This window comes from Silurus aristotelis (assembly GCF_946808225.1).
Source record: "Silurus aristotelis genome assembly, chromosome: 16".
Classification (NCBI taxonomy): domain Eukaryota; kingdom Metazoa; phylum Chordata; class Actinopteri; order Siluriformes; family Siluridae; genus Silurus; species Silurus aristotelis.
Window position 1 is genome coordinate 6,389,989 of NC_139589.1, and position 19,867 is coordinate 6,409,855.

Below are 19,867 nucleotides of genomic sequence, written 5' to 3' on the forward strand. Positions count from 1 at the left end.
CAACTGGTTTGCACTTAGTGCGACCATAATTTGTTTTCCAACAGAACAATGACCACAAACACGGCTCTAGGTTAAGCGAGAGAGCTATTTGTTCAAGAAGAAGAGGAAAGATGCATCAGATGACCTGGCCTCCACAATCACCTAATCCAGTTAAGATAGTTTGAGATGAGTTGGACTGGAGAGTGAAGGAAAAGCAGCCAACAAGTACTTATCACCTCTGGGAACTCCTCTAGATTGTGGGAAAACCTTTTGAGTTGACTACCTCATAATGTTGACTGAGAGAATGGCAAAGTGTGTGTAAAGCTGTCCTTAAAGCAAAAGTTACTTTGAATAATTAAAAATAGATTGAATATATTCTGGGTTATTTCTGGATAATTTAATACGTTTATGTTGACTACACAGGTCCAAGTTTTCCATATCTGTTGTAATTTCAGTGTCTTCAGTATTAATGTACAATGTTGAAAATAAAAGAAAAGAAAAGAAAGCAAAACATTTAATGAGAGAGAGAGAGAGATAGAGAGAGAGGGGGGGGTATATGTGCTATTATTATGGAATAATCAGCTGGATGACTGTTTAAATGATTAATAGTTATTGGGAGACCTCTTGTGGCAAAACTAGGTATTGCAAATAGCACAGTCAAAAATACAGGTAATTCTTGCAAGAAAAAAGTCTAACATTTTGTAGCCTAAAAAAGTAACTAATGTCATTAAAGTAACTAAATACTTAAGTCGTTCTTTTTGTTAAATCCAAAAAAATACACATATGAATCACAGCAGATCTGTTACAAATAATCCTGGATAACTCAAAAGTCAGGGACCAATGGCAACATGGTGAGTAAAATACAGATTGGACATTTAGATAGAAAATACACTGTTTTTCCAGAAGCTGTCCCTTAGTTCCTCTTTCGGTGTTGATGGTGGAGAGTGCTGGCTTATATGTTCAATCAGGTAAGTATATTATAAATCTAAAGGCTGTAGATTTACACCATTTTTTATCAAAGCGTTTAGCTTACCATCCTTTAATTTGTCATCCATCTGTAAATGACAGATCAAAATTAAGCTCATATTATAAAATCTAAGTCATATAAAATGCTATTTATTTGATCATGATTTGTGAGTGGGTTCGCACAAAATCTGAAACGTGCCATTATTACAGTCATGATGATGCTGATGATGATGATGATAAAGAATAAAAATAATAATTAAACATGGGACATATGGAGAGCATGAGAAACTCAGGTCCCATGAATCTGTCCCAGTGTGTCAAATAAAACTATTATGCATAATAATACATTGACATTATTGTTATTGTTGATGGTTTGCACTGTAGAGGTCATACTTAAAAAACAAAAAAAACAAATAACAATAATAATAATAATAATAATAATAATAATAATAAATAAATAAATAAATAAATAAATAAATAAATAAATAAATCACTGAACATCAAGGATCATTGAAGGATTTGTGAAGGTTTCACAGATGTTGTACACATCTTAAACCACACCAGAGCATTACACAAGCTGATTTTGGACAAAACTATTCTCCAGTTCTTTAGATAGTTAATGGTTCTACTTGGAAGTGGCCCAGTGCAGGTATAGTGTTTTTGATTTTTATACTGTGGCTGACTGTGTGAAGGCAGCAACGATGCTTAGAAAAAGCCTCCACTGGAGACTTTTCAAAGCAAAAGCCCCTTATCAACGCAAATATCAGCATAATAATCATACCAATGCTAGAAATAATAATAATAATAATAATAATAATAATAATAATAATAATAATAATAATAATAATAATAATAATAGAACTGGCAAAGGAGCATTCAATGCATTAGACAAATAAACTACAAGAAACTGCATGTTTTACTTGATATAAGCTATTAGAATATATGTTGCTCTGCTCCATTGATCCTGTTTCTTTTTTTCTTTTTGGAATAAAATATGTAAAACCTGCACACACAAGGTGGATTGGTGCGCACAAGGTTACATAAAATGTGTTATTTTTCCTATCATTATTGCAGGTTTAGTTTATACTGCATGCCTTAAATATGCCCAATGAGCTTTGATTGACAGCTGCCAATTACCAATTAGGAACAGTAAAACAAATAATTATAAATCTGGTGCTTCTAATCATTCCTGGTGCTATCTTTTTTATTATTATTATTATTATTATTATTATTATTATTATTATTATTATTATTATTATTATTATTATTCATAGAAAATGAACAGGTTGGTAGAGGGATGCTGAAGACTCTTTGCTCCAAGTGGATATTGATTAGCAAACATGGCGTGTCGTGTTCTCGGGAAACCCCTCTTCATATCCACCTGATGGCAGCATCAGGCAGCCCCTTTAAATGTGTGCGTGGGAGTTCCCCTCGCCCCTCTCCATGGCTCATGGCTCTCCCGAATCCTCTCTCTCTCTCTCTCTCTCTCTCTCTCTCTCTCTCTCTCTCTCTCGCCCCCTCCCCATCCGCTCCCTCCATCCTCCCCCACATCACGGCAGCAGCAGCAGCAGCAGCATCTTCAGCCTCAGCAGCATCAGCATCCACCCATTTCTACTCTTTGGCTGGACGGTGGCGTAGTTTTGTCCAGCGGCGTTGCTGAGAGCCGAACCGAGTGTCCAAGGTGATGCCACTGCAGCACCCGCATCTCGCCACCGCGCCATCACACCGAGCCTAAGCCGCTTCCTCTGCAAGGAGGGACAATACACCGTTCGCCCGGGAGACATCAGCCGCACAGGAAGATGTCCAACGCCGACATGGTCCTCAACGCCACCGATCGGGTAGTGAAATGTAAGTGTCGTTTCAGCGCTCGCGCGTCTCAAAATCCGGCGGATGCCTAAATGCGCAAGGAACGGGGGATGTGGTGTGGGGGGTTGTGGGGGATTGAGAAACTGGGGTAGTCGGATCGGATCGGATTGGCCGCGCCATACGCTCGCTTGGATGATGCATATGTCTGATAATGGCATTTTCTCTGATCGGCTTATGTTCATGCGCGACGAAAGGGAGTCTGATTATTATTAGTGGGTGGGCGGATTTAGGATGCATGATGTGTCTAATCTAATTTGCTGCACAGTAAGGGTGAGGAGCAAAGGATGGATGCATAGATGGATGGATGGATGGATGAGGCAGGCACTTTCTGTGGAGGCGGTGATGCAGCAAGATTGCGTTTGGCATGCTGGTAGAGGGCGCATGCTGGCTCCACTCATACGCACACACACACACACACCTTCGGGTACACGGAAATAAGGAGTCTAATGTCTTTCCACTGGTACCACTGTTAGAGTGATATGTTAGATAATCGTCCATATTTTTGAAAACGACAGCGATAGGAGGGGGGATTCCAGCTTGAGGGTCACGTGATCCCCAGAAAAAAGATGCCTTCATATAGAAATAATAGCTTTTGCACCCTGGATGCATAATGCAGGCTATAGGGAAACATTTTACCCAAATAACTGTTACATCATCACATGCTTTTATTTGTGATTGGACATATTGATATTTCCTTGGGTTTATATGGTGTATTTATGAATGCTCTGTGTGTCAGGATGATGGTCTGTAATATAATGTATACAATAGACCATTAGACTAGAGTGACTCTATACTGATATGTAAACCTTGCTGTCTCTGCCACATTTTGTCCATGAGGATTCAAGTGTTTCAGAGTGTGTGTATACATACACTGTGTGTACATGCTTCTAACATTAACCTGATGGTTTAAAATATAGTGGCTAATTCGTTTGTTTTCTTCTCGGAATGACAAGACCAAGGAGAACAATGTTCCTGTGGCATTTAAGCTCATGGCACATTTGAGCTCATGGCACATTTGCCAATACTGGGTGGGTAGGGTTGGATGAGATTCATCTGTTAAGAGTTATATGCGCCAAATATTTCTAGGCTAATTGAGCACTGCACTGCCAAAAATAAATTGGCAATAAGCTGCAGAAGGACCTTTAGTAGGTTTTAAGTATGCAGGTATCCACCAACTCATCCATGTCCTGACAGTAATACTATCATATTCATATTTTGTATCAGGATTAAGACATGATCATGATGATCGAAAGGTCTCTTAGCAAGCCTGTCTTCTGATTGGGTCACATGAGCTCTGAATTTGCTTTAGCATAGCCTGCTTATTGTACCTGCATTTGTTCCTTGTTAATGGAGTTGATGAATTACATATACTGTATTATTGAAAATAGGTTTCATGTTGTCATTTTTTTGGTTTTCATGCCTGTATGCATTTCATGCAGTAGTTACTGTTGTTTCAACCCCCTTGAAAATAAACATGTCTCTAAAACCTCTACGATGAAAAGACTTCATGCCACCAGTTTGTAGCCGAGGGTGCACGTTCATGTACTATTAAGAGTAAAAATCAATATTTCTGTTTCACTGTTATGGGTTTTGAGAGTGTAGAGAAAGGAAACCTTAGGAAATCCATTTAGGAAGCCAACATAACCTTAACAAGCCTTATTTGTACAGATACAGTCACTAACAGTAGTGAGTCATGGTGGCCTGCACCCACACACAGACCTTAGGATATTCACTCAGCTCAGCTTAAGAGAATGTTCAAACAGTCACTGTGACAGGCCACTGACTGTTTCCTCCCCACATGCCTTACAGCTGGATCGGTGGAAGATCACCCTCACCGATAGACTGAGCTTGTCTCAACACACTCCTGAACTCACCCCGACACCACACAGCTCCATGATGCTTTGTGTGTTATTGATTTTGGCATAGGCATTTGTTTCACCCTCAGTCAATAAGACAAATAAAAAGACAAATTAAATATAAGACAAATTAAAAGTATTGTCTATATCACAAAAGCAAAAGGCAGCAAACATCTGAAAGATTTTTACTGGTCTGTGTTACTGCATAAGGTACAATTAATATAAACTCAAACAAAAGCTTTATGTCCTTTATGTCTGGCTTCGATTTGTGCAGTCAAAAACTATTTATTAGCTTTTATATTAGCACTCTCCAGTGCATTGTTTTCTGGACCACAGGATGCATTAATAATATGTAGAGCTATTCATAAATACATGCATGAGATACTGCAAGTTTATAATTTGTAGATCTTTCTTGAATATTAATACCCCAGTGGCTTCATTGCTTTTATATATATATACCGACCATTCATAACATTTTGACAGTATAACATTATGACCGGTGAAGTGAATAATATTTTGTCATCATGGCACATGTTAGTTGTTGGGATATATTAGGAAGCAAGTGAACATTTTGTTCTCAAAGTTGATGTGTAGAAGCAGGAAAAATGGGATGGGCAAGCGTAAGGAAGTGAGCAAGTTTTACAATGATAGCTAGACAACTGGGTCATCTCCAAAACTGCAGCTCTTATGGGGTGTTCCTGGTCTCCAGTGGCCACTATCTATCAAAAGTGGCCCAAGGAAGATGAACAGTGGTGAACCGACGACAGGGTCGTTGGCAGCCAAGGCTTATCGATGCACATGGGGAGCGAAGGCTGGCCAGTGTGGCCGATCCATCAGACAATATACTGTAGCTTAAATTGATGAAGGACCAACACAATATTAGGCAGGTGGTCATATTATTTTTTAAATTTTTTTTTGATAATATGTTGATTTGATAATATGGCATAACTTTATGCCTGATCGGTGGCCATAAAGTTATGCCTGGTTATATATGTATTTAAAACCTTGTTTTAATAAAAGTTTAATCATTTTATTTTTTATATATGTAAGAAAGTAGAAAGATCCTTGCGAATTACTCTCAGAGATATTACCTCCAACTATCCAAAAGCATATGTGGTAGGGGGTCTGATAAATTCATTGCTGATTCGTTGGCCCTAAGTGAATATGTGTGTAAATGTAATGGTGTCTAATACTTTCCCAGGGTATAGCCCTGCTCTGCACATTGTTTTCTTCCGGATTTCTGACATGATTTAACATGAAGTAGTTCCTGATGGTAAATGAAATAATATTTATAGGGTTACATATATCACCGACTTTGCTTTATTCTCCAGCTTGAACTTGCTTTGAGTTCAGAACATAATGTAAAGTCTTCACATTCAGGTGGACATTCAGTTCCTGTAAAGGCAGGGAAGCTGTGTCATAGGTGACAGTAATATTATTTCACACTGGCACCTGGTTTCATTTAGGTCAGCAACTAGCTTCGTTCGCTCAGCCTAAGTAATAAATGGCTTAGTCTGGTGACAGGGTTTTAGTGTTCTGTAGATGCCATTTAGCCACATCTTGGGGTCCCAAAGGGATGTTTCTAAGCAGCCTACTTTACAGAGTTTGATTCTAGGGCATTAACTGTGTTAGTGCTGACAGGACCTGGGTGAATATTAGAGTTATTCTCAGGACAGATGTGAAAGAAAATTCCCTGGAAAGCCCAATATGTTTTCAGATAATCTATGCACATTTTACTGACTTAAATTCAACTTATTATCTAGCATTATATCAAGTTTATGTACATTTTATTAAGTTTTTTTCCTAGTCAAGATTCTTTTAAACCAAGTAACATCCAAACCATAATAATACATTTTCATTCTTGTGGACTAACAACTCAATCAGTTTGTGTGACTGATAGAAATAGTAAAATCAGCGTTATGATATCATAACACTTAGTCTCAACATACAACATCCACAAGAAAAGGGCAGTATATAATCACGTATAACTTCCTTCAAGAAAATTGTCCTATGGAGAAAGCTACAGGAGGTTTTTTTCTTGTGATTAGTCGTAATCATTAGTTCAGAGCGTGCTTTGTTCGCAAACAACATTCCGAAAACTACTTGCTTCAAGGCTGAGCAAAATGATCTCGTCCATCTGTCTTTTATGACTGTATAATATCTAAATGTACGTGTTTTGCCTAATCAAATGTTGGAGATTGAATGGAACTGAATGGCTATATTCACACAGTACTCGCTCTAATGGCCTATCTAATGTGCTAGGCTCTGACAAACCACCTATTATACAGTGAGCTGCCTGTGTGTAAAACACGCTATGAGTAATCTGATACTAAATTAGCTGCACACAATAGCCATGTAGCAGAACAGAGACATGTCCACGTGTTCAGGACCGGCTTCCAGCAAGCACCACAGAGGTGAATGGGTGAAGAGGTGAATGGGAAGGTGTAATAGCCGTCTGGGAGGCTGAGAGGGGCGAGTGGGGAGCTGGGGTTATCTGCATGCAGGATATACGCTCGCTGGCTTTATTTAGCTGTGCGGGTGAATTATTTAAGCATTGATTCACAGCAGTGTTTTACTGCACATTGCTCTCTTACGTAATGAAACTTCCCCAAGATCTATGAGATGCATTGGGGAAAAGTCAGAGAGAGACGGAACATTAATGCTGTATGGTAAGAGGAAAGGATCAAATGGGGGAGAGACAGATATGAGAACTGAGCATTTTGAATATGTAAGTGTAAGGCACATGGCATCAAAAAGTGTTTAGAATGGGTTAAGTGCAGGAATTTAGGTAACTAACAGAGGTTAATCTTGAAGTTTAAGCTCTCATGGAGCAAATCTTCATCCCCATCCTTTTCAGCACCCGCTCTTCAGATCCCATGCCATCTTCTCAGCTCTTTGGCCTCCAGCATATTGCCTTTTCATGCATGGACTGTGCTTAGTTGAACTACATGACTGGTTCAGGTAGGCTACAGTAACTCAAATAATAGATCTTTACTGCCGTGTTTTGCTGAAAATCCTCTCAGAATTCTCAAGGAGGATGAACTGGAACTGCAGAAGACCAAATCAGCTCTTCACAGCCAGGGGCAGACATTACCATGTCCCTGAAACTGGGAATATTGTGGAAAAGGCCCACAAGGATAACAAAAGGATAACTAAATGATTGAGCAGGTTTACATGTGTTCCTAATAAAGCCGCCAGTGAGAGTATAAATAACAATAAAGCTTGTATTTTAATTTATCTCTTTAAGGAAACACTTCACAAAAATAATTGTTGGTACAAACAATACCATATCCATTCCATTCATAATAGCCATTCATAGTTCTAATAGCTTCCAAGATCACCGGTTATCTATTACAAGGTGTAATATTGTGTTTGAGGTGTGAGGTGTCTGCTTCATTAAAGACTATTTAGGAAACTACAAATAATTAACTGTTTTTAAAAAAAATTAATTGGGCTGAACTATAAATTAAGCATCTGTTTCTTCAACTGTTTTCTAAAAATGATTTTAAAAAAATCTTTAATTTCATTTAATTTCATTTTTTGCTATCTCTGATACTTACCTCTGTTCTGCTTTTTTTCCTGGTTTTATTTCTTTGTTTCTGTAATGACCTCTTGATAGGTTGGTACCATATGTGTATTCATTAAAAACACACACACACACAAGTAACAGATATGCTAATCAGATAGGGCCTTTTTAGGGCTCTTGCTTAGATGTTGCTTTGCTAATTGAATTTTTAAAACAGCTACTACATTTTCATATTTGACAAGTCTTTGGAGTTACATGATCAACTAAAGGAAGGTGAAAGAAGGAAAACAGCTCCTACATTTACATACTGGGGCTTACAATTTAGTAAAATATTGTGTTTCGTGTGAGTAATCGTCATCTCATCTATTAAAAAACTGTGAATCAGAAACATTGCAGAGTCAGAGTGCAGAGTCAAAATAACCCTGAATAAAGATTAGCATTGCTAGTTAATGCTGTATGGAAACATTCATTTTTTTACTGACACATAGAGCTTTGTTTGGTCTAATGCTTTTTTTTGGTTCACTATCCTCTCAGATCAACCCATATTTGTCAGAGCAGACACTTCAAATGAGCCTGGTGGATTTTGGCTCCCAGAAGTGTTGAGGTGTATCTTGTTTTTACCTGATGCAATCACACAGCAGCAGAAATAAGCTGCACTAGCCAGAGCTAAGGTTTTCTCTTAAGTCCAGCTGTAGAGGCTCAGTCAGTGTAGGCCTACAGTTGATCCAGCCACAGCTAATGTGTTAGACAGTGAGGAGGTGGTTATGCCACCTGGTTTGCTCAGTTATTTATAATTTCCTATCAACGTGTCTACTTTTCTCTGTTCACAGAGCTTTATCTGGCACCCAGATGCAGCATTTAGTTTAGATAGTTTAACGTATGGAAAACCTAAATTATGTCTGATTAGGAGAGGTGTGTCGAGTTCAGGGGAGACTATAGACCTGCCTGTTTTTCTCCATGACAATTTTGTCCAACATGTACAAAAACTGGGTGATGAAATGTCCTACCACTGACATAGTTTGGCACAGAATACAGCTAGTTACTGTAACTATCTTAGGTGAAACTCCTGCACTGATTCAGAGTGAAGATGATTCTTATTCGGTGTCACACTGCATGCATTTAAAGCATCAGTTTGTACTGTTAGCCTCCTATGTCGAGGGATGTATGGGAAAGGGTTAGGGCTGTAAAAATATGCACAAAAGTGTTTATTTATTGGTCATTCCCTTCGTAGTTGCGTCGAGTCAGTTTAGCAGTCACTACGGTTTGCTTGGAAGCTGCCCAGGACAACAAATAAATGGGACCAAAATGTACTGGCACACAGACTGGATTCTAATTGCCTAAACACTGCATGCTGTTCTGCTGTATAGATATTAATTCTGCAACTATGCTATGATGCAACAGTAGTGTCTGGTGTAGTGCTGGGATACTGTGATATTCAATCGGAAAGGTAATAGCATTGTCTTTTCATAGGCAAAACACTATTGTGTAGACAAGAATACATTGACTAAAAGAAAACAAGACATCAATTGTGATGCTGTGTGTGTGTGTGTGTGTGTGTGTGTGTGTGTGTGTGTGTGTGTGTGTGTGTGTGTGTGTGTGTGTGTGTGTGTGTGTATTGTGTGCATAATTGGTAAACAAAAGGGTTATGCTGGGCATCAGCAATTTCTGTCATTTCTGTAACTTGTACTTTGCAGTCAGTTTCACAAAAAAAAAAAATCTATATAATTTCATATGTTTTTGATAAATAATATAACATCGAAAGCAAAACTGAGTAGTTTTCTTTCAGTTTATATGTTACATTTAAAGTTTAACATATATATTTTTATAGAGAGGGAAGACCTCCTTGCCCATTAAAACCAATTGGCTCTGTCTTTATTGTTTTCTCTGACCTTACATTATATATTTTTGATGTTAACTGAGATTAATGAGGTAATCTCCCAAATGACTGAACCTTTATCTGGCAGTGATGCTGTTTGCACTGTGTGCAACACTAAAATCTTAAGATCAGGTTCTCTTTGTGTCTCATTATAGAAATACTGTGGCCAGCTTTAAAAAAAATTCCGGCATTTCGTGCCATCTCTCAGAGCCAATGTGTACTATTGATTTAGTGTACAAGTGATTTCTCTAAAATATGACATTTAACATCCATTATATCCTATATAAAGCATGCAGCTTAAGTTTATTTAATTGTCCACTGGGAAAACAATCACACATTTGTGACATCAATAGACTCATGAGGGTACTAACATGTCAACGAAGAGACATGACAGATGTGGAAAAACATAGCATATGCAAGTTGCCTGATGTTCATGGTGGTTGTTTAATTTACAAATAGGCCTGCCTTTGATCCTCAGCTTGTGCAACTTGTGTCAAAAGATAAAATAACACAAATATTACTTCTGTTTTACTTCCACATGTTGATAAGTGCTTAACACAGATACAGGACTGTAGCACCTGCTTGTTAGCATTTAGCTTACTGCCAAGCATCTAACCAGCCAGAAAAAATATATGTTTTGATTAATCATAAGTGTGTAATGGCATGAAGAATCATGTTCACAACTCAAGGTCTCGCCTTTGTGAAATCCTCAGTGCTGGATATACAGTACCTTATATTTCATACTTCAAATACATAACAGAAATGTTGCTCATTATTTCATCTTGTTAGTCTAACAAACTATTTGGACCTATAATTTTCTCTTCTGAACTGTTTACACAGCCTTTCATACTTCATTTCAATTAAATTAACACAGAAATTGGTATGTTGATTAAACTTTTCAAGATTTAGACATTTAATCAGACAGACCAGACTGTGTGAAATAGTATGACGGTGCAGGGGTCACCTTAGGGTCAATTCTGAGCTCAACTTGGGCTCGGAAACAGCTCACACTTTAGGCTGCCTTGTCTAATTAGTGTTTGTTTGTTTGTTTGTTTGTTTGTTTGTTTGTTTGTTTGTTTGTTTGTTTGTTTGTTAGAGTGAATGATGGTTGGGTTTTTTTCTGTCTGTCAGATGATGTGTGTGTTCACAATGTATAGTGTGTCAGTGCTGGCCGCCCTCCAGTAGCCGGTGGCTGTTGCTCAGCAACACACACCGCAGTTTCAACAGCTCGGCTTTGGGTGTAAGTAAGGAACAAAGCTGCTGTCGACCACCTCAGTCTGCTTGAGCGCTCTCAAGCGTGACCAGTTTCTTCAGTGCAACCTGCTTGTTTCCTTTCTTCGACATTTCAGTTCCTAGTTTGGTTTATTGGCATGACTGCTCATCTTTACAGTACTCCAAAAGCAATTAACATCAATTAGAGTAGTAACAACAAAGCTGTATAATAGTTATAATATAATCTGTAGTTTTTCATGTCTTTATTAGTTTAATATTGGTGAATCCAAAATACTGTGTGTGTGTTTAAATATAAATACTAGAAATAGTCTCAACCAGAAAACAGACAGACAGACAGACAGACAGACAGACAGACAGACAGACAGACAGACAGAGAGACAGACAGACAGACAGATAGATAGATAGATAGATAGATAGATAGATAGATAGATAGATAGATAGATAGATAGATAGATAGATAGATAGATAGATAGATAGATAGATAGATATGGATTGGTCCATTGGTTTATGGATTGCCACTAAGGATTGCCACATATTCTATGTAATCATAGTGACATAATTTTCATCATATGTTCATCATATGTAGTTTATTGGTTGCATATACAGTTGGTCAGATTTCAAGTTTGTGACTGTATGACAGTTTGTCACATATTTATACACAACCTGTCCATTACTGAAAAACATATCATCTGGTCTTAGCATTAAGAACCATATATTTCTTGGGGTGCAGAACTATTCTCAGTACAGCACTGACACTGACATGGAAGTGTGTATGGCACTGGCTTGACTATTTTACGTGGAGACGTGTTACATTGTCACTGCTGGGATGGGGTGCAGTCCATCAGCCGAAATAAAATAAATAAATACTCAGCCGGCAGCAGTGTTACAATCAGAACCCATCACTGACAAAGGGTTGAAAAAGGAAATGAGATGTATCTGCATGATGTTCATGAAGTGCTTCCACATGATATTTCGATAGTTTAATGTAATGTATAAAATGGTCAGCTGCAGTAGGAATAATAATATTGCTTAGATGTACTGTATGTAATATGTAATTCTGTATCTAGCATATTAGGTCAAACACTAAGGCTAATGTGCATTTGTCTGTGTGCCTGCTTGTGTGTGTGTGTGTGTGTGTGTGTGTGTGTGTGTGTGTGTGTGTGTGTGTGTGTGTTGGCCTGTAGGACTTGGAGGGCTGGAAAAGACAGAGACAGATAGGCACATTATATGCTTGCACCTTTGGAGCTGAAGGAGACAGTGCGCTAAACTGCTGCTTCTTCCCAGATCTCTCCTTTAATCTCTCTCTATTTCTTTCTCTCTCCCTGCTCTCTCTCTCTCTCTCTCTCTCTCTCTCTCTCTCTCTCTCTCTCTCTCTCTCTCTCTCTCTCTCTCTCTCGCACTGTGCCTGCAGTATCAATTCAGTTGGCACAAAACGCTCAATAGGTGTCACTGGTTCTTCATCTTGCCGATTTTCTTAAAATCCCCCTCTTTTATTCCTTTACCCCATTTTCCTCATTACCTTATATATCACCACTATAACATGAGAACCGCATAGTATGAATGCTAGCAGATGATTTTATTCACTGCATCACAGAATAACCCACTCAGATGAAAGTGCCATCTACATACCTGATTGCATGATTGGTTTGTTGAGTCCTGATTGACAGGGAAAGACACAATTTTTTGGTACTCAGATGATTCCATTATTTTTGTGTGTGTGTGTGTGTGTGTGTGTGTGTGTGTGTGTGTGTGTGTGTGTGTGTCTGATGCATGCAATCACATCTTTAATTTCTTCTACCATGGAATAGATTTGTTAAGTATTTTGCATATGTATTTTAAATATTTCAGAGTTTGACATTCCGATTGGTTCTAGATTATCAAACAATGATCAAAATGTTATCAATCATTTTATAAGAGCTGCTCTTTTGACCAATCACTCGCTGCTATTTTCTGCTGTGTAAATTGCCAGGCTAACAGTAGCATACTATGTACAACTTTCCTGTGCCACATATACACTGCTGTGTATTTCTATTAAAACATTATCGATTACTACTTCAACAGAGACATGCATATGTAAAAAATAGATGCAAGACTCAACTGTAAAATCTTTATATTTTTATATCATACACCACTGCTCTGTACAGATGCACACATACATACATACACAAACAGATTGCAAATCCCACACTAGTTCTAAGCCAGTAATGTCACCCATAGTTGCTTGATATTTTTTTCCTGCTTAAGTCAAGCATAAAATATTTAAATCTGTGTTAATCATGTAGAGCCTTAAAGTCCCTCCTGTCAACTTACTGTGCATCTCATGTTTGTGTCACACTTACATTATTGCAGTATATATGCCTTATCTAGGATGTGTGGGCTGTATTACCATAAAAATTTGGTTTTAGCTGAAGATCCAGTGCAGATGCAGCAAAAGTGTTTCCCACCTTTAACTTTTATTTAGAGTTCCAATAGAAAAAAAATATCTCATAATACTGAAAAGAAGTGGGGCTTGGAATTTGCTATGGGATCTTATAGATGCTTGAGCAGTTTCTCTAGAAGAAAGGGCAGAAATGTCAGGATCCAGATGTGCAAAGCTATTCAAAACAAATGCCAGCGGTAATTGCAGTCAAAGGTGGGTCTACCCAATATTGACCCAGGGGATAAGAAACGTTGCAAGCAACAGATATCTCTTTTTTTGTTTAGTTGTTTAATTAAACATTGTATAACAATGAAAATGTTACACCTTCAAATCAAATGACAATTAAGATTAGTTGAAATCCTGAATGTAAAAAAAAAAAACCTGTTTAGAGGGTAATGTACTGTATATTGACCAACAGTGTTTATCCTGTTGTGTTTAAGATTTGGGCATGTAAAAATGCTTTCATCAGAATGCAATGGAATAAATTAAGCCTGATAAATCATTTACCAGAATGTCCTTATTTATTTTGGATGGTAGAAATGGTAAATGTATCACATCTGGAAATCTTGTTTTGTTAAATAAACTGGATCAGTTTAATAAAGTTTGGTCTCCCCTTCTCTATTATCTTGATAGTGTAGTTTGATTGTGTTTAAATTGTTATCCCTTTACTAGTGTGAAAGGTTTTAAGTCCATAGAGAGGAAGGTGGGATGGGAATCTGAAGTTTTTTTCTGGTACTTTGTACTTTCTTTTTTGTTTAAAATTAATTTTATTTTATTATTTTTTTTGTTTTTTTTGTGTTGTGTGTCCCTGCATATAACAAAGAGTCATGATCTTATAAAAATATTTAAAATACAAAATGTAATTTTATATATATATATATATATATATATATATATATATATATATATATATATATATATATATATATATATATATATATATGTTTTATAATATATATAAAACCTTTAATAAAAAAAAATTAAAGATATGTTCATGGAAGGAGTCTCCAGTGTAAATGCTTTGTAGCAGATTTTGACTGCATGGGAGACTTATTTCCTTCTTCTGAGGTCATAGGTTTAAACGTGCTATAAATTAATTGCCAATGGGAGCCTGCTAATGTTCCAAAAGATTAAATGCTTCAACATGGTTGAAAGTGTGTGTGGTTATAGTGAAGAATCCATCTATGTTAAAAATGATTATTGTTGGAAGTGGTGTGTTATTGGAGTAATTAAATACTTCCAGGGGTGTGGAAATCATAATCACTTTCGGTGGGTATGGTAAATCCAGGTCATTACCTGCATCACTCTATTCCATCACTCATTATTTTCCTATAACTCCATGCCTGTCATAGTTTATAACTTACATTATAGGCTGTTTAAAAAGTGGTAGTGGGTTAAATTTGGCATGAAGTGATATATACGAGATACCAGTAATAACCATCTTTGGTTTGGATATTTATTTTATTGAAATGTTATCTTCTTTTTACTCTCTATGGCAGCTCGAGAAAACTTCATACTTCCTCTCACAGATACAAAGACCACCGTCATATAAATTTACCATTTATACAAATGATGACCGTGTCATGCGTTTCGACAATGCTTTGTCTCTTGTTCATCGATCCTGTAACCACACACTGTAATTACAATGCAGCTCATCTCACCAGCACCACAAGCGTAAATAATTCACCATTCCAAAGCTTTGTTCGAGCTCCATCATCACTGCACACATTTCATAATGACTCACTCTTTTGCACCGTGTTCGACGTGGTGCTCTTTGTCTGATCAGGAGCTCTGAAAATGTTACTCTGTTGCAGATCAGCCTACAGTTTCACTACCACTTTATCAATAATTCATGCAGTGGCAGTGTAAGCGATTGTTGTGGAGTGTCATTCACTCGCTGAAGCACTCCTATTGTTTAAATGTGAAAAGTCTATTTAACCTTGTTAATTTATTGTCAGGGAACGACTGATAGTACTAATGAAGCATGCATAATTAAAGTAGTCTAGGTTTGTAAGGATTTATTTTCGGCAATGAGCCGTTCATCACAGAGCGCCCTTTTGATCATGAGTATATTAAAAAAATGGTCCGCTTTAGCTCTGTACTGTATCATTATGTTGTGAAGGATGCTTGAATATATTAGGTTTTATTTGGCATTGATAGATGATGTGTTAGTTATAGAGCACGCTTCCGGCAAACTTTTGCTGTTTCTATCATCTTTTGTTTCAGCCCTGCCTGTAATTGCACTTTTTATTTCCCAGGGTTTATGTCGTGAAACTTCCAAAGATTTCCATCATCATTTTTAGACCATACATATCAATGAGTTTCTGGCATAGTGTGCAATGTGTTGCATTTTTTTTCATGTTTAATCTAATAAGGATCACAATCTTATCCAGATTCCTCAGTCTGTAATAATTTGGACTCATCAGTGACTTTCCTGCCAGGTCCTTTCTCAGTCCCATAGCATTTAATAAGTCTTCACCCTGTTTCCTCTTCTAGAAAATTTTATTTCCTCTGGTCTTGGTTTTATCAAAATACCAAACGCCTTGAGAATGCAGGAGACCACAGGTGGAATATTATAGTATTTGATGGACTGTATGAGTTTAATTCTTGTTCTTCAGGTCACATTGTCTCAGCAAGTTCCAACTGGTACTTGGTCTGACTGAGACCAAAAATAAATACCACCTGTTATATTTCTTGATAGGAAATTGAATTAGCTTAAATAACACAAATATCTTATATTTGTAGCACATTCTACTGAGAAATAACTGGCAGCACAGCACATTGTTTTAGTTATTTTGTAGTCTAAAAACAAAATAAAACTAAATTTGGATTATATGCCATGAATCTAATATTGAATTCAATTCATTATTATTGGTATAGCGCTTTTAAGAATAGACATTGTCCCAAAGCAGATTTACACAGATAAAGTGGTAATAAAAGAATTTATACGTTTGTTCCTTATAAATGTAAGTTTGTAATAATTGTAAGTTTGTCCCTAATAAGTGAGCCATTGGCGACTGTGGCAAGGAAAAAAACCCTAAGATGGCATGAGGAAGAAACCTTGAGAGAAGCCAGACTCAAAAGGGAACCCATCCTCATCTGGGTGGTACCGAATATCCATTCATTACAGTTCCATCATTGTTACGGTGTGCAGTGATTCAAGGCAACATGTGATCCTGAGCCACTGTAGTAGACTGTTGATATTAATTACAGTCCAAATGTGTCCTTTAAGTTCTTGTGTTGCTCTGTAATTTCATGTATCATTAGGCCGTTGATGTGGAACCATCCCCAGCTGCACAGAGAGGTCTCCAATTAAAGAGAAAATAGATCGTACTATATTTAATTGTTAAAATCAATTTAGTTAATTTATTAGTTAGTTAATTAATTTACAAATAATTATTGTACAAATAACGTGATTGTATAAGTAATTACCCTCTCATTAGCCACAGAATCGGCAATCACAGTTTGATCAGGTAGATAACCTCTTGTCTTTCTTTTCTTTTTCCAGCCGTGCCCTTCCCTCTGAGCCACCGCCTCACCATGAAAGAGGTGTTCGACTGTGAGGGCAAGCCTCGGGTGGACCTTCTCAAAGCCCACCTAACCAAAGAGGGCCGAGTTGAGGAAGCCGTGGCCTTGCGCATCATCAATGAAGGCGCTGCCATCCTACGCCAAGAGAAGACCATGCTGGACATTGAGGCACCTGTGACAGGTAAGACACTTTACATTTTGCTTCAACATCTACCACATTCACTTCATCTACAGTGTAAAGCGAAGCAATATTGAGAATTAGAACAATATTGTGTATGTGAGATCTGTTTAGTGATGCATATAATACATGGTTTTATTTTGATGGTTCTGAATTTCTTCCATTTTAGTCTTTAATTCTGTTCTGACTGGTGCAGAGTTGTGTTTGAGAGTTCCCTTTATTGCTTTTCGCCGGGTTTGTTGGTTTAATGGAAAATGAAGTTATACTGATTGCTTTTTACTCGGTCGAAAAAGGGGTGAAAGTGAGCTGGCTATCACTCCCTTGCTTCAAGCGCCTGCAGTAGCAAGCTGTACTGAGAAAATTAGCACTTAATTGCAAGGGAGCTGCTACATTTTTTTGTGTTTTTGTGTTTGACTCACCAGCAGAAGCATTTAAACATGGAAATAAGTGCCCAAAAACAAAAAAGTGTTATAAGCATATCAACAGAGAACTACTCGATTAAAACAAAAAAACAGGTGTACCATTATATTATTTTTTTTAAATCACATCTTTTGCAACAACCATCTTTACCACAAAAAGCTAGCGAGTTAGACACAGTTAGCGAGTCTGAGTCCCAAACATGACAAGAGCGGGGAAAAGATGTATAAACTGAGACCTAAAGCACAACAATAAAGTACAGCTTTCACAAAGCCTTTACTTACCTGCAAGTGAAACTAAAGATGAAAACAAAAGCATAAGTTTCTAGTCACCGCTAGATTAATGCTGATATGTTTAGCACATTCAAAAATGGTGCTATGCTGCCATGAATGCAAGGTGAAAGAAACGGTGTCTGAGCAGGTTTAATAAGGTCTGAAGCACAGTAGACTGGTGTAGTAGAAAATACTCAATGAGTCACAATAACATTGATGGGCTACTTGCAGTAAATCAACTAGAAAACAGTTTTAATACCATATATTAGACTAAGCTAAATTATAAAAATTACAGGGACACCTGATTTTTACAGCCATATGTGTTTCTTTCCCAAACTGTTATCCCAATTTTGGAGGCGCACAATTGTATAGATGTCTTTGATACAGTAAAATTCAATTTTCCCTTCACTTCCCTTGTAGCTAAATGCACACAAATCTCCACAACCAAACCCAAAATCTTCCCAGAAGAGTGCATGTTTTTATTATAAAAACAAATGAGAAATAAGTGTCGAATTGGATATTCAAAAAGGACATAAGAATCTTATGGTCAGGTGTCCACAAACTTTTGTCCATGTAGTGTATTTTGACGAGTCATATTGATGTCTAGTATGTCTTATTATGATATTATAACTAAATAAAAACAATTAAACTATTTCTGGGCATTCTTACTATTTCCAGCTTGTAGTTTTCTTATTCTATTGGCAGAACATTTAGCTTTTGTCTACAAAATAAATGCTTTCTAAATGAGTCAAATTATCTTCAGTTAAAGCTTGAAATTGGTAGAAATGATTTAAAGATTCCTTCATTTGGTTTATTGTAATCTCATAAAAGGAAATATTAGTTGAATTTAAGTATATAAAAATATCCACTTGCAGGGTAATTTTTTTAGTGCAACAAATAGATCAAGGGGTTAATAAACTGGATTAGTATAGCACAGAAAGAATATAACACTGTTGGACCGAGACACTCGCACTGCTTATCAGTGCAAATAATGGCAAAAATAATATTTCCTTATTTCTCCTTAATGCACTTTTAGGTTTGACAGGATGTCATTCTTATTTGAAGCATCTTATCTATATAACTATATTATATAAAGAGGTTGCAGCTTTTTGTCTATATAATCAGTATATAAATTCAACATCACTTCAGTAGTTCATTTTGTTTATTCAAAGTGCACTCTTAATAGGAATAATGTTCATTTTCATAATACTTCAAAATATTTCCGATGCCACTGCATATTTCATTTTTTTGACATCTGGTATCCCCAGCTAAGAAAGCTTCATTTTGCATTGTATTGAATCTGGGATACCACCTGGATACAATCTTGTGATGAGACCTTCCAACAATGAAGTATTTGCAGTACATGACTACTGTCTGTAACCACCTTTTCTATTTTACTTCTTGTCTTGTTCATATCAGTGACCATGCACAGCATATGGAGCTATCAACGTGAGACCTATCCACTTACCTCCCTTAGGGATAGCTTTTAGAACTAAGTAGCCTCATATTAGCATTGCTACCCTTATTATTCATCATTACCATGCTGTTTGCTAGTTATCCCAACAAACTTGTTCGGTGCTGTTGCTCAGTAACACCATTCTCATAATGCCCATCAGGGTTGAGTAGTCCCTCTGTACCATCTCCTTCGAGTAAACTGCTTACCTAGAGACAAACTTGACCCCATAGTCTAAACATCTTGCTAGTTGCAAACACCTACGTTTGGTAACAACTGAACAAAAAGGAGGCCAGAA

General features: G+C 37.1%; 1 protein-coding gene across 2 annotated transcripts in view; it reads left to right on the forward strand.

The window, feature by feature from the left end:
* The first annotated feature begins 2,453 nt into the window (after window positions 1–2,453).
* ppp3ca (protein phosphatase 3, catalytic subunit, alpha isozyme) overlaps window positions 2,454–19,867 on the forward strand; it is a 49,033-nt gene continuing 31,619 nt past the window's right edge. For both annotated transcript variants that reach the window (XM_083565465.1, XM_083565466.1), the window contains exons 1-2: window positions 2,454–2,793; window positions 17,230–17,430. In XM_083565465.1, the coding sequence (XP_083421591.1) occupies window positions 2,745–2,793; window positions 17,230–17,430 (250 nt within the window). In that variant the 5' untranslated portion in view covers window positions 2,454–2,744. The remainder of the gene's footprint in view (window positions 2,794–17,229; window positions 17,431–19,867) is intronic.